Source organism: Salmo salar, chromosome 17, assembly GCF_965601325.2.
Source record: "Salmo salar chromosome 17, fSalSal1, whole genome shotgun sequence".
In the NCBI taxonomy this organism is placed as follows: Eukaryota; Metazoa; Chordata; class Actinopteri; order Salmoniformes; family Salmonidae; genus Salmo; species Salmo salar.
In genome coordinates, this window is record NC_138307.1 from 47,023,323 (window position 1) to 47,036,167 (window position 12,845).

Here is a 12,845-nt window from a genome sequence, read left to right on the forward strand (position 1 = left end):
CCTCATGTGGTACCCTTCCTGCAGGCTCATCCTGACATGACCCTCCAACATGACAATGCCACCAGCCATACTGCTCGTTCTGTGCGTGATTTCCTGCAAGACAGGAATGTCAGTGTTCTGCCATGGCCAGCGAAGAGCCCGGATCTCAATCCCATTGAGCACGTCTGGGACCTGTTGGATCGCAAATCTGGTGCAGTCCATGAGGAGGAGATGCACTGCGGTACTTAATGCAGCTGGTGGCCACACCAGATACTGACTGTTACTTTTGATTTTGATCCCCCTTTGTTCAGGGACACATTATTCAACTTCTGTTAGTCACATGTCTGTGGAACTTGTTCAGTTTATGTCTCAGTTGTTGAATCTTGTTGTTCATACAAATATTTACACATGTTAAGTTTGCTGAAAATGAACGCAGTTGACAGTGAGGATGTTTCTTTTTTTGCTGAGTTTAGTACCAGTGTAGGGTGTTGTTTAAGCCATCATAAATCTCAAACAACGTTTGCCAAACTCTATATTTCTCTGCACAGCACTGTACATGCCCTACAGCCGAATCTACCTCCATAAAAGGCGGTCATTGTGAGTCCCATCCCTTCTACAGGCCCATGCCACCTGTACCATGTGTGAGCAACTCAGGAAGTCCAGGTGATTCTAATTACTTTTTAATTCCTGCCACTGTGAACATCAGTTAGCTTAATGAGGGGGAGGGAAAAAGAGGTAGAGAGAACAAGAGACTCCCTCCTTACATTAAAAGGGCCTAATTACCAAACCTGGGGCACTGCCGCACCACCACTCCACAGGGACCATAACAAACCTGTTTACCAGCCGAGGCAGTGCGTTTGCGTGTCTGTGTGGGGAGCAGCAACCGCACGCATACAATACAGAAGTTATTAATACAGCAGTCTTGGCAATCAATGTAGAAGCTAATACAGTGCTTATTTATGCAGTTGCTTGCATGCCTCGGTTGGAGTGCCCGCAGCCTAGGTGAGTCATTTAAATAACAACGTAATCTTCATGTTTTCGTTGTGTGATATGGAGACATGAAACCACTGGGTAGTTCTGGTGTTGAATATATATACACTTGTAATCTTATTTGATATTATGAACTGGGTGGTTCGAGCCCTGAATGCTGATTGGCTGACAGCCGTGGTATATCGGACCGTGTACCATGGGTATGACAAAACATGTATTTTTACTGCTCTAATTACATAGGTAAGCAGTTTATAATAGCAATAAGGCCCAAGGGGGTGTGGTATATGGCCAATATACCATGGCTAGGGCTGTTCTTCTGCAAGACACAAAGCGGAGTGCATAGGTACAGCCCTTAGCCGTGGTATATTGAAGCATGATATTACAGTACATCCATGAATGTACACAAACAGTTTGGTCATATATAGCATTTATTTACACTTTTCTATTTACAGATCTTTGTTTCAAAATTCTTTCTCTGTACACTTAATTTTTTTTAAAAGAAAATCACGATCACTCTCCACAGTATGAGATTCACACGTTCAGATGTCTAAGTCAGAAGGGAAAAAGGACAAGTCTTAGTTTGGTCAGAAACATTTGAACATCTCTGAAAAGAAACCGAACAGTAAAATACAACCCTAAAAAAAAGGTTTTAGGAGGCAGACCAAACATGTTAGGTCATGCCCCATGAGATGCTGACTGCAACGTCCAGTGTGTGTGTGTCCGAGGCCTCCAGCCAGCGGACGGACACCTGGTCACCACCGTAACCATGGTAACCCAGGGCTTGTGACTTTTACCAAAGGTGTGTGTAAGGGTTGTTCGGTACATCAAGCCAAGTTGAAGGACACCGGAGAAGGCAGCTGCTAGACTTACTGATGTGATTCTGTGGACTCATTGGTTGCGTCCCAAATGGCACCCTATTCCCTATATCGGGCAATACTTTGACCAGGGCCCATAGGGAACTGGTCGAAAGCAGTGCACTATATTTGGAATAGGGTGCCATTTTGGATGCAGATACTCTCATGGCTTAGCAAACACAGAGTGTGAGTGCATCAACTGAATAAACGTTCTCGTTTCATTTGCAGAGAGCTTAAATTAAGGTAAAATAAATATCTATGATGATCATCTGCCATCTCTACATTAGGCACAACTTACTAGGCTCATGTAAACAGTATATAAAAAAAAAAGGAAGAGAGAGACATTTTTGTTTCTTTAGAAGCTGATTCCAAATAATATATTTCGTACAAAAAACGGAAGAAAATTGACTTTTATCAAGTGTAGTTTTTTTTGTTTCTAATCAATGTGAGAATAGGAAATTGGGCCTGGAGCTGACATGGAGCGCAAAAACATTACCGACATGATCAAAAGAAGCTGAGGAGGTTCAAATACAGAGTATTAAGCTGCCCCATCTATACATACACTCCCAACCCACATAAACACACACATCATTGAGGAGTTCATGCAACAATTATTGGTCTTCATCGTTACCTGGCAGGATGTTTTTGATGATAAAAGTTGTACATAATATTATTTCAACATCTAATTTACATCGTATATCCACCCTCTACACAAGGGGTATAACAACTCTTAACCCATGCGGTCCGGAGCCTGTTGGTTTTCTGTTCTACCTGATCATTAACTGCACCCACCTGTTGTCCCAGGTCTAAATCAGTCCCTGATTAGAGGGGAACAATGAAACATAGGAGTGGAACTGGGTTGAGTCCAGAGTTGAGTTTGAGGGCTCTACACCAGGCAAAAACAAACTATCACATCATTTGGTACATCAAATGAAAACCCTAAGCAGTCAAATGAAGGCAAATGGAGAGAGTTAATGTATTCCACCCTAACACCCCCAGTCAGTCAGTGTTCATGAATAGACTGAATAACCAACAAAGCTACTGGACTAGGTACAATGACCCACACCAGCACATTCTATGGGCCCTAGTTCTGGGCTATGAGCAGTTACAAATGGTCAAAGTCCAGGAATTATTTCTGACCACAAAACTCGTGGTCCTACTGGGTTTTGAGGAGAATTTTTTAACCCTTTGCACTCATGGAAATTTGACTATATGGATAGGGCTAACTTGAAATGTTTTACAGAAGAAATATGAAAAGCATATGCATAACCATGGTAGCAGTTGAAAGGGAACAGTTAGGAAATTATGGGGAAATTATTACACTTGATTTGATGTGCATTCTACATTTACTGTACTTTCGCTGCATTTGTTGATAAAATCGGAAAATACTCTGGATATATTCAGTAACATGATAAGAACATTCCTGGAAAATGTGTGGTAGGTGAAACACAAGACAAAAAAATGACAAGGGTTTGAGTGAGAGGACTAACTGGTGTCTCCTCGTGGCCATGTACCTCTCCAAAGTGTGCACAGTTCCTAGGTCATTTCAAAGCACTTTAACGACTCAAAGAAGAGTCTTCAACTATAAGGTGCCGTTCATGAGCTCTCCTAGCTGTGCCGTTGAGGAACTAGCACAAATACACTTGTACTTCTTTTGTTTGGAACACATCCCCATCATCACACAATTATTATTGTTGTTAACGCAATCCAAAGACGCTCCATTTATAAATCGCAATCTGGGTCAGGTGGACATCATTTGAAAGCTTGTTCTATTGCCAAAATGACTATCTATCTAAGTTATAAAATATGTTACTTGCTTTCACAATGCAATGTATAATCCTGGTGCACATAGAAAGGAGTCTTGAGTGCATTCAAGTGCGTGAGCCGCGGCAAATTTTCTTCACAATAGACAAATATAGGCTCATTCTGTTCAGAACAACCCAGTGTCTGACGCCATATCATCTTGTAACTGTATATCAAACATAGTCATCCTAAATGTTGACACTGTATATGACATGAGTTTTATGATATGGAAACGTGAAGTGCATATTTTGACTCACGGGTGTTTGGCTTGATTATGACATTAAAGCGGTATTTTTATTATAATCCTCAATTTCTCATCTTTCAAAATGTACAGCATTTCCCTCACTCAGACCAAAAAAAAAAGTATGTATTTTTTTTGTCGTTTTTATTCTACCAGGTAAATTGACTGAAAACACATTCACAACAAGGTCGCGCGAGGTGCTCAAGTTCAGAATGTCCGTCAGTCAAAACCCATACAGTGCTGTGAAGCTCTGACATGTAATAGCATGTTACTGTACAGCCACTGTGTTACAATTTAGTTGTTCATTAGTGCCCAAATCTGCCACTATCAACCCGTATACGGGTACGAGTGTTCTGACCATGTGACCTAACTAGGAAATCTCCTGGCCTAAAAGGTGACTGCTCACCACTGCATGGTGCAGTAGCAATGTGTCTGAGTTATGTAGTGAGTCCTAGGTTCAGAGATGATCGTAGGTCAGGCAGAGTCACGCGACACTCGTCCCTCCCTCAGCCAACCGACAGATATTCCACATCTTACATAATAGAGTTGAGAGAGTTGTTAGACACATCATTAGATCATTAGATGCAGCCCTGCGGACCATGTCAGAGTAGAAAGAAATCATCCATAACAATAAGACACTTTCTGATCTCCCTATTAGCTAATTATTCACTTTTATGTGAATGTGTTTCTGTTTTGAACTAAAACCTACTTGTCTCTGGGGGATTGACTGCTTGTTTTGAACTGAGGGCACGGAGATGAAAGAAGAGCTCGATGCCAGCTAGGAATGACTAGAATGACGACATGTGTCCTCAGTTTCCTTAGGAATTAAAAGTGACATATTAACCAAGTACAGAAGATCTCTCTCTACCCTCCACCCACCCCACACACCCCCACACACACACACACACACACACACACACACACACACACACACACACACACAGGGTTAGTTCAGACCTACAATTCATTCATTAGGTCTCGGGACATGTTGCGCCTGCTGTGGAGATCCACTCAATGTGACTTGGCCTCTAGGAGAAGGTCTGAGTTCCTTGGGGACGGTGGCCAGTCAGGGACAAACAGTACAGGACAGTCTAGAACCGTCATCCATGGGTCTGCAGCAAGATCTCCACTACCACACTGACTGGAGGTCTTTCTTTTTTGGTTGGGGTCTACTTCGATGGGACAGGCATTAATGTTGTTGGAGTGTTGCACAAATGTAATTTCATCGTTAAGAACAAAGAGAAGGACTCAAGAAGAACAGTCGGTTAGAACGGTACACACATACCAAGAAGCACTTGCTTCTCAAATGGCCCCCTATTCCCTACATAGTGCACTACTTGGGGCTCTGGTCAAAAATAATGTATTTTGTAGAGAACAGGGTGCCATTTGTGATGCAAATGTTTTTGTTTTCATCTACTAGTAGCAACGGTCGTGGACTCCATCCATCCGTCCGCCAGGGGGCCTCTGTCAGGGGTTCAGTAGCTAGCTGTCAGGGGCCAAACTCATCTCTTGTAGTGGTTGGGGGCATCAGCGAAGGCAAACTTCAGCCTGTAGGCCTCAGCCAGGAGCACGCTGACCTCCTCGTTGCCCCAGTGCATGGTGGGTAGGTTCTGCAGCAGGATCATCAGACCCTGTGGGGCAGAGAAAGAAACAACAGGATTTAGTGGAGCTGAAGGGAGAGAGAGAGAGAGAGAGAGAGATATAGCGAGGAGTGCAGTTAGACACAGAATAATTGATATGGCCAGAGAGAGAAAGACAGTGAGAGGAGAAGGGCACACTACTCTTTGAACATTAGTGTGTGAATGTGTCGCCAGGGGCAACAGTAGTGAAAGCATCAGCTCAGAGGAGCTGGGAGGGTGTCTCAGTAAGGAGCGCCTCACACACACCGCCTGCTTTCTAACACCAACCAGTGAAGCAGAAGCACCATCACAGCAAGAGGAACACACTTACACTTTTAATCAGTGAGTAATTCTATTTAACATTCCGTCGTGTGTCATTTCGTTCTGAACAGAACCACTATGTTTTTCGTTCCGTTCCACTGTTACGACCAGCATAATAAAGTTCTGAACCGGTTTGAACCAGAAAGTAGTACTGGTTTATATAGTTGATTTGTTCCTTTTTTAACTTTACATTTAGCTCATTAAATTACTCCACCAATCAGTGCAGATAGAGCAGCTTTCTTTGGACCGGGCAAGCTAGTTGTTTGTATGCTTGATAGACAGAGAAGTGTAGGGTGCGACTGAAATGTTGCGGGGTGGGGAGAGTACAAGAGAGAGGGCCTTGGCTTAAAGCTCTGGGCATCATGATAAGACATGCATTATAACGTGTTCAGGATATTAGTTAGCCTATCATTACTTCACTGAATCAAATAATTATATCCTAGCAAGATACCTAGCTACGGAGAAGCGGCTAATGTGGAAGAACTTTGGACGTCGGAAAGTTGGCTCAATGCCGAGGCTAGCTCAATGCCCTGGACCAGAGCTAGCTAACAAGCTTGTGTGTGCAGCGGCACCAGAATTCAAATCACATCTTACCTTATTGTTGTTAATAAATCCAATGTGAAACGTGATAATCATAGTATCCTTAAATAGCCTGGAAAACTAGCTGGCAGGAAGACACAGGAAAGAGAAGTTTCTGAGTGACAGAGTGAGTGCTTTGCATAGGCGCTTTGATGGTGTTTTTTGTGGGCCTGAAAAAAATGCTTGAAACGTAAAATAATGTTATTAACCAGTTCCCATGATTTGGATAGGAAGCGCAAAAATGCTAATATAGGTACCACTGGCATTGGAATTACGCTAAAAACTCTGCATTTGAAACAGTGGCCAGGTAAACAAAACCAAAGCATGGGTTGCTGTCATACCTAGTCCATAGACAAAACACAAAATGTATTTTGTAATTTAGGTGAACTATCCCTTTAACAATGGGGGGATCTTAAAAAAAGTCACCTAATAGCAGAACAGCACCATTGGTCAGAACCTGGTATTATCAGGATGACTAATTTCTCTGAACAGGAAAAAAAAAAAAACATAGGATGAAGAAATCAACATTCCAAGCCACAGTTCCATACTAATTGGGCGGCAGGTAGCCTAGTGGTTAGAGCGTTGGGCCAGTAAACGAAAGACTGCTAGATCGAATCCCCGAGCTGACAAGGTAAAAATCTGTCGTTCTGCCCCTGAACAAGGCAGTTAACCCACTGTTCCTAGGCCGTCATTGTGAATAAGAATTTGTTCTTAACCGACTTGCCTAGTTAAATGTATTTATTTTTTGATAATATATACACGTTGTTGGGGTGGGATTGGCGGGGGGTGTGGTGGGTCTGTGGATGTCTTTTGACCCCTTTGGAATCCTCATTGTTAAATTTTTTTGGGGCGGTCCAAATCGGACGTTAGGTACTATAATTATTGAATATTATGTCAATCCTATAAATTAAAACGGCCAATTTGTGTGCAATCAATCATAATTATGTTGCAGGAATGCTTATATTATTTGTTTCTAAATTACAGAAACCATTTCAGATCAATCTGAGGTGGTGGGTGTCATGGCTTTCTGAAATGACATGGAACGACGAGAGACAAAGTAGTAAAAAAAAAAAAATGCCTTATGGAGTTACAGTTAGCTCCAGCAGAGCCCCTGCCAGACCCCTCACTAGATTGATGCATTAGTGTGTGTTAGTGGGGCTGGGACGGCAGGACCTCCATCTCCAGCCTAATAAAGCCCTCTGACTGGGGCCTGATGAGGGGGGAATGAATCTGGTTAACACTTCCTGCAGTAGCAGAGACAGGCCTGGCCTGGGGTGACAGTGACACTTGCGCAAAATGCTTTCCCTACCATTGCACTGTGTAGCTGCCTACTTTGGTTCGTCTAAGCTAGTTCTTTTCCCACTTCACACAGTTGTTTGAAATAAGATGTGTGTCTCTGTGCATACGAGTGTGTGCGTACCTGCTTGCTTATGTGTCTGTCTCACATGTTCACAACTCCACACTTCCACCAGTGCTAAAAACTGACTCACAGAGAAGGGAAAAAAAACTGATAACAAAAGACAGATATCATTATTAATGCCATCAATTCTGACGCTCATGTGAATATCTGACAACACACGCACACCGCAGGTTGCATACAAATTACATGTCCCAATAGTTTTGGAGGTATCTGAAGATTCGCAATAACATCTGCTAAATAGCTGTTTGTGACCAATAAAACGTGATTTTATTTGAAATGAGACAGAGGGAAAAAAAGTGATTTCCCCATGTTAAGTTCATGTGATGTGTGTGTGTGTGTGTGGGTGCTTGCATGCGTGTGTGTGTGTGTGTGTGTGTGTGTGTGTGTGTGTGTCTGAGCTGTCAAGGCCAGCAGAACCGAATATGCATGCATAAATGTGTTCCCTCCTACCATTCTTCCATCAACTCACTTGACATGTGCCACTGGCCAAGGTTACACTATACTGTACAAACATATAGCTGAACTGAGATGGAAGGGGCGGCAGGTAGCCTAGTGGTTAGAGCATTGGACTAGTAACCGGAAGGTTGCAAGATCGAATCTCCGAGCTGACAAGGTAAAAATCTGTTGTTCTGCCCCTGAACAAGGCAGTTAACCCACTGGGCCGTCAACCCACTAGGCCGTCATTGAAAATAAGAATTTTAGCCTAGTCAAATAAAGGTAAAAAAAAATTGAATGAAACAACCATAGAACGCGATAAGCAAATTATTCGTAGACTGGATGACAGTTTGTTTGGATCTAAATGTCTTGTTCCTACGATTTTTTTATTACTATTTGTCCCCATCCTTACGGACGGTAAATAATTGGAAATTAATTATTTATTGCAATTCCCCCCTCCTGCAAATAACTAATGTGTTTCTGTTCCAGGTGTTTTTTTCTTCTTTTCAAAAAGGGTCTGTGGTAGGGGCGTGGCAATGGGCTCGGTCGGCCCGTTGGCGAGGCTAAATATTTGAGAAACATTTTAGAGGCCCCCATCTTGGTTGTGTAGAGACAACTTTTGAATATTTAAGCCTGAGACGGTTTCTGACAATTGGTGCAGAAATTCTTTGGGTTGTGCAAACAGTTTCATCACCTATCCGGGTTGCTGGTCTCAGACGATACTGTAGGCGAAGAAGCCTGATGTGGAGGTCCTGGGCTGGCATGATTACACATGGTCTGCGATTGTGAGGCCGGTTGGACATACTGCCAAATTCTCAAAAATTACGTTGGAGGCAGCTTACGGTAGAGAAATGAACATTAAATTATCTGGCAACAGCTCTGGTGGACATACCTGCAGTCAGCATGTCAACGGCACGCTCCATGAAAACTTGAGACATCTGTGGCATTGTGTTGTGTGACAAAATTGCACATTTTAGAGTGGTGTTTTATTGTCTCCAGCACAAGGTGCACCTGTATTAGGACCGTTCTGTTTAATCAGCTTCTTGATATGCCAAAACCTGTCAGGTGGATAGATTATCTTGGCATCACTAACACGGATGTAAAGAAATTTATGCACATAATTTGAAAGAAATAAGCTTTTTGTCTGTATGGAACATTTCTGGGATCTTTTATTTCAGCTCATGAAACATGGGACCAACACTTTCCATGTTTCATTTATATTTTTGATCAGTATATAATTAGTGGATTCGGCTATTTCAGCCACACCCGTTGCTGACGGGTGTATAAAATCGAGAAAACAGCCATGCAATCTCCATAGACACAAATTGGCAGTAGAATGGCCCGTAAAGTAGAGCTCAGTGACTTTCAATGTGGCACCTTTCCAACAAGTCAGTTCGTCAAATTTCATCCTTGCTAGAGCTGCCCCGGTCAACTGTAAGTGCTGTCATTCTGAAGCGGAAACGTCTAGGAGCAACAACGCCCTGCTGCGAAGTGGTAGGCCACACAAGCTTACAGAATGGGACCGCTGAAAGCTAAAGCGCGTGTCCTCAGTTGCAACACCCACTACCGTGTTCTAAACTGCCTCTGGAAGCAACATCAGCACAAGAACTGTTCGTTGGTAGCTTCATGAAATGGGTTTCCATGGCCGAGCAGCTGCATACAAGCCTAAGACCATCATGCGCAATGCCAAGCGTTGGCTGGAGTTGTGTAAAGATCTCCGCCATTGGACTCAGTGGAAATGCGTTCTCTGGAGTGATGAATCACGTTTCACCATCTGGCAGTCCGACGGATGAATCTGGGTTTGGCGGATGCCAGGAAAACTCTACCTGCCCAAATGCATAGTGCCAACTGTAAAGTTTGGATGAGGAGGAATAATGGTCTGGGGCTGTTTTTCATGGTTCGGGCCCCTTAGTTCCAATGAAGGGAAATCTTAACGCTACAGCATATAATGACATTCTAGACGATTCTGTGCTTCCAACTTTGTGGCAACAGTTTGGGGGCGATTTTTTTCCTGTTTCAGCATGACAATGCCCCCGTGCACAAAGCAAGGTCCATACAGAAATTATTTGTCGAGATTGGAGTTGAAGAACTTGAGTGACCTGCACAAAGCCCTGACCTCAACCCCATCGAACACCTTTTAGATGAATTGCAATGCCGACTGCGAGCCAGACCCAAATGCCAAACATCAGTGCCCAACCTCACTAATGCTCGTGGCTGAAAGGAAGCAAGTCCCCGCAGTAATGTTCCAACATCTAGTGGAAAGCCTTCCCAGAAGAGTGGAGGCTGTTATTGCAGCAAAGAGGTGAACAACTCCATATTAATGCCTATGATTTTGGAATGAGATATTCGACAAGCAGGTGTCCACATACTTTTGTAGTGTATGTGGGAGCATTTGAATGGACAAGGCCATGTTGTTTGTTGACTAGTTTAGTCAGAGGCACAGTGTTAGTTTCATTGTTATGTATCCTAGAATCGCAAATATGAGAAAGCTGGATATGGAGGTTGGGCACAGTGTAAAGTGCTGCATATAATGGTACATAATGGAGTATATGGACTTCCAGAGGACATTCTATAGGACAACTCATAGGTATTCAGTGTCCTACCTAATGTATAGAATAAGCCAGTAGTCAAACCCACCTCCCGGGTGACTGGCTGGTGAGAGTCCTTCATTAATGACTTAAACATTCTAACATTGGATATCATTGATATTCCGCTAATGAGCTTAATATACCTTAATTACACACATCTCACTTCACTAACACAGGTAGAGGCACTTCAGAATTAAGGGGGGTACAATGTGTGTCTGTCGGATTGCGTCACATTGATAACGGCATCAAGAGAGGCCCCTCAGAAGACTCAAAAACATCTGAACAATTAACAGCCTCTCTAAAGAAGCAAAGCCAGTGGCAGAAATGCACAACGTTTAGAAAATGACGGGTCCATGTGTTAAAGCATCCTCTTTAGGAATTATAAGGCCTTTCAAGCCGACCACTTACGCAAAGTACAGTTCCATGGAATCAAGCACCCGCACAAAGGTAAACCAAACACCCATCGACTCAATTGTAACACGACAAAATACTCTCCTCACACTGAATAGGACATTCCTGGACGGTGCTCAGATTGTACTAAGTCAAACGAAAAGCCTGGTACTTCTCAAGAGGACTCTGCTGTCTTTTCTCCCCACAGAGTTAACGATAGATCAAAGCGGATAGATGGATAGAGAGTGGACTGTGTGCGCTTAGCGTATGTGTGTGTGTGTGTGTGTGTGACAGTGCTCCTTGGGGATAGTAATGGATTAACACATTATGGAAGATTTTAGCTCTGGTTTAACCGAGATTAAGGCACAAGCAGAGACACAGTCACAGACGCAAAGCCAAGTCACAGACCCAGATTTAACCGAGATGAAGGCACAAGCAGAGACACAGTCACAGATACAAAGCCTAGTAAGTCACAGACCCAGATTTAACCGAGATGAAGGCACAAGCAGAGACACAGTCACAGATACAAAGCCTAGTAAGTCACAGACCCAGATTTAACCGAGATTAAGGGCACAAGCAGAGACACAGTCACAGACCCAGATTTAACCGAGATGAAGGCACAAGCAGAGACACAGTCACAGATACAAAGCCAAGTCACAGACCCAGATTTAACCGAGATTAAGGCACAAGCAGAGACACAGTCACAGACCCAGATTTAACCGAGATTAAGGCACAAGCAGAGACACAGTCACAGACCCAGATTTAACCGAGATGAAGGCACAAGCAGAGACACAGTCAGACGCAAAGCCAAGTCACAGACCCAGAGTAAACGTCACAGACCCATTAGAGATAAATTCACAACCCTGTCTCTCCATTAAATCACCTCCTAAAATAGCTCCTGTCCGCTGCTCTCACTGCTTTCTGTTTGGCTCTAAGACAATAATGACATGTATTTATTTATCCTCTTTGAAATCACTGTATTGAGGAGGCGACTATGGTTACTGAGTCCTGTCCGTATCGCAGCAGGCACATAGCGAAGCGGGAGACAGAAAGAAGCAGCTTAATTATTTAGCTGTGCTTTTGGCTCACTGCGGTGGGTCTGGGCCGAGCCAGACACACAGATACGCACACACACCGATAAACTGCAGGTCTCGAATGTCAGTCTGGCAGCAAGGCAGAGCGCCGCACCACAGGCCACTGTTGTGAGGAGTGATAACTACTTTCAGGAGATTTGTGAGTAAAAAAAAAAATATCGACTGAGCCCCTCGTCAGCGTCGCACGGCGCCCCGGTGTGGTGTTTATTGATCACAGATGGAGAACGCAGGGGCAGTCACTATCATAATGCAAAGAAGGCTCAACCCTTCTACTGTATATCACTGATGGAGAACGCAGGGGCAGTCACTATCATACTGCAAAGAAGTCTCAACCCTTCTACTGTGTACTGCACTTGCACACATCAACGCACAGACACACAAAACTAACCACCACAGACGGGTGATTGATTACGGGCGACTTTACCAACAGCTCTGTTCATCAGGGGGTCCTGGGTATTGTGGGTAACATACACGAAGGGCCACACAAGTTAGCAGGAGAGAGAGACAGGCAGGGAGGGACAACGAGAGAGCA

General features: G+C 43.6%; 1 protein-coding gene across 3 annotated transcripts in view; it reads right to left on the bottom strand.

Annotated features, from left to right (window-relative positions):
* Positions 1-1,379: 1,379 nt before the first annotated feature.
* Positions 1,380-12,845, bottom strand: part of tbc1d22a (TBC1 domain family, member 22a) — a 217,091-nt gene continuing 205,625 nt past the window's right edge. For all 3 annotated transcript variants that reach the window (XM_014152784.3, XM_014152781.3, XM_014152782.3), the window contains one exon: positions 1,380-5,498. In XM_014152784.3, the coding sequence (XP_014008259.1) occupies positions 5,370-5,498 (129 nt within the window). In that variant the 3' untranslated portion in view covers positions 1,380-5,369. The remainder of the gene's footprint in view (positions 5,499-12,845) is intronic.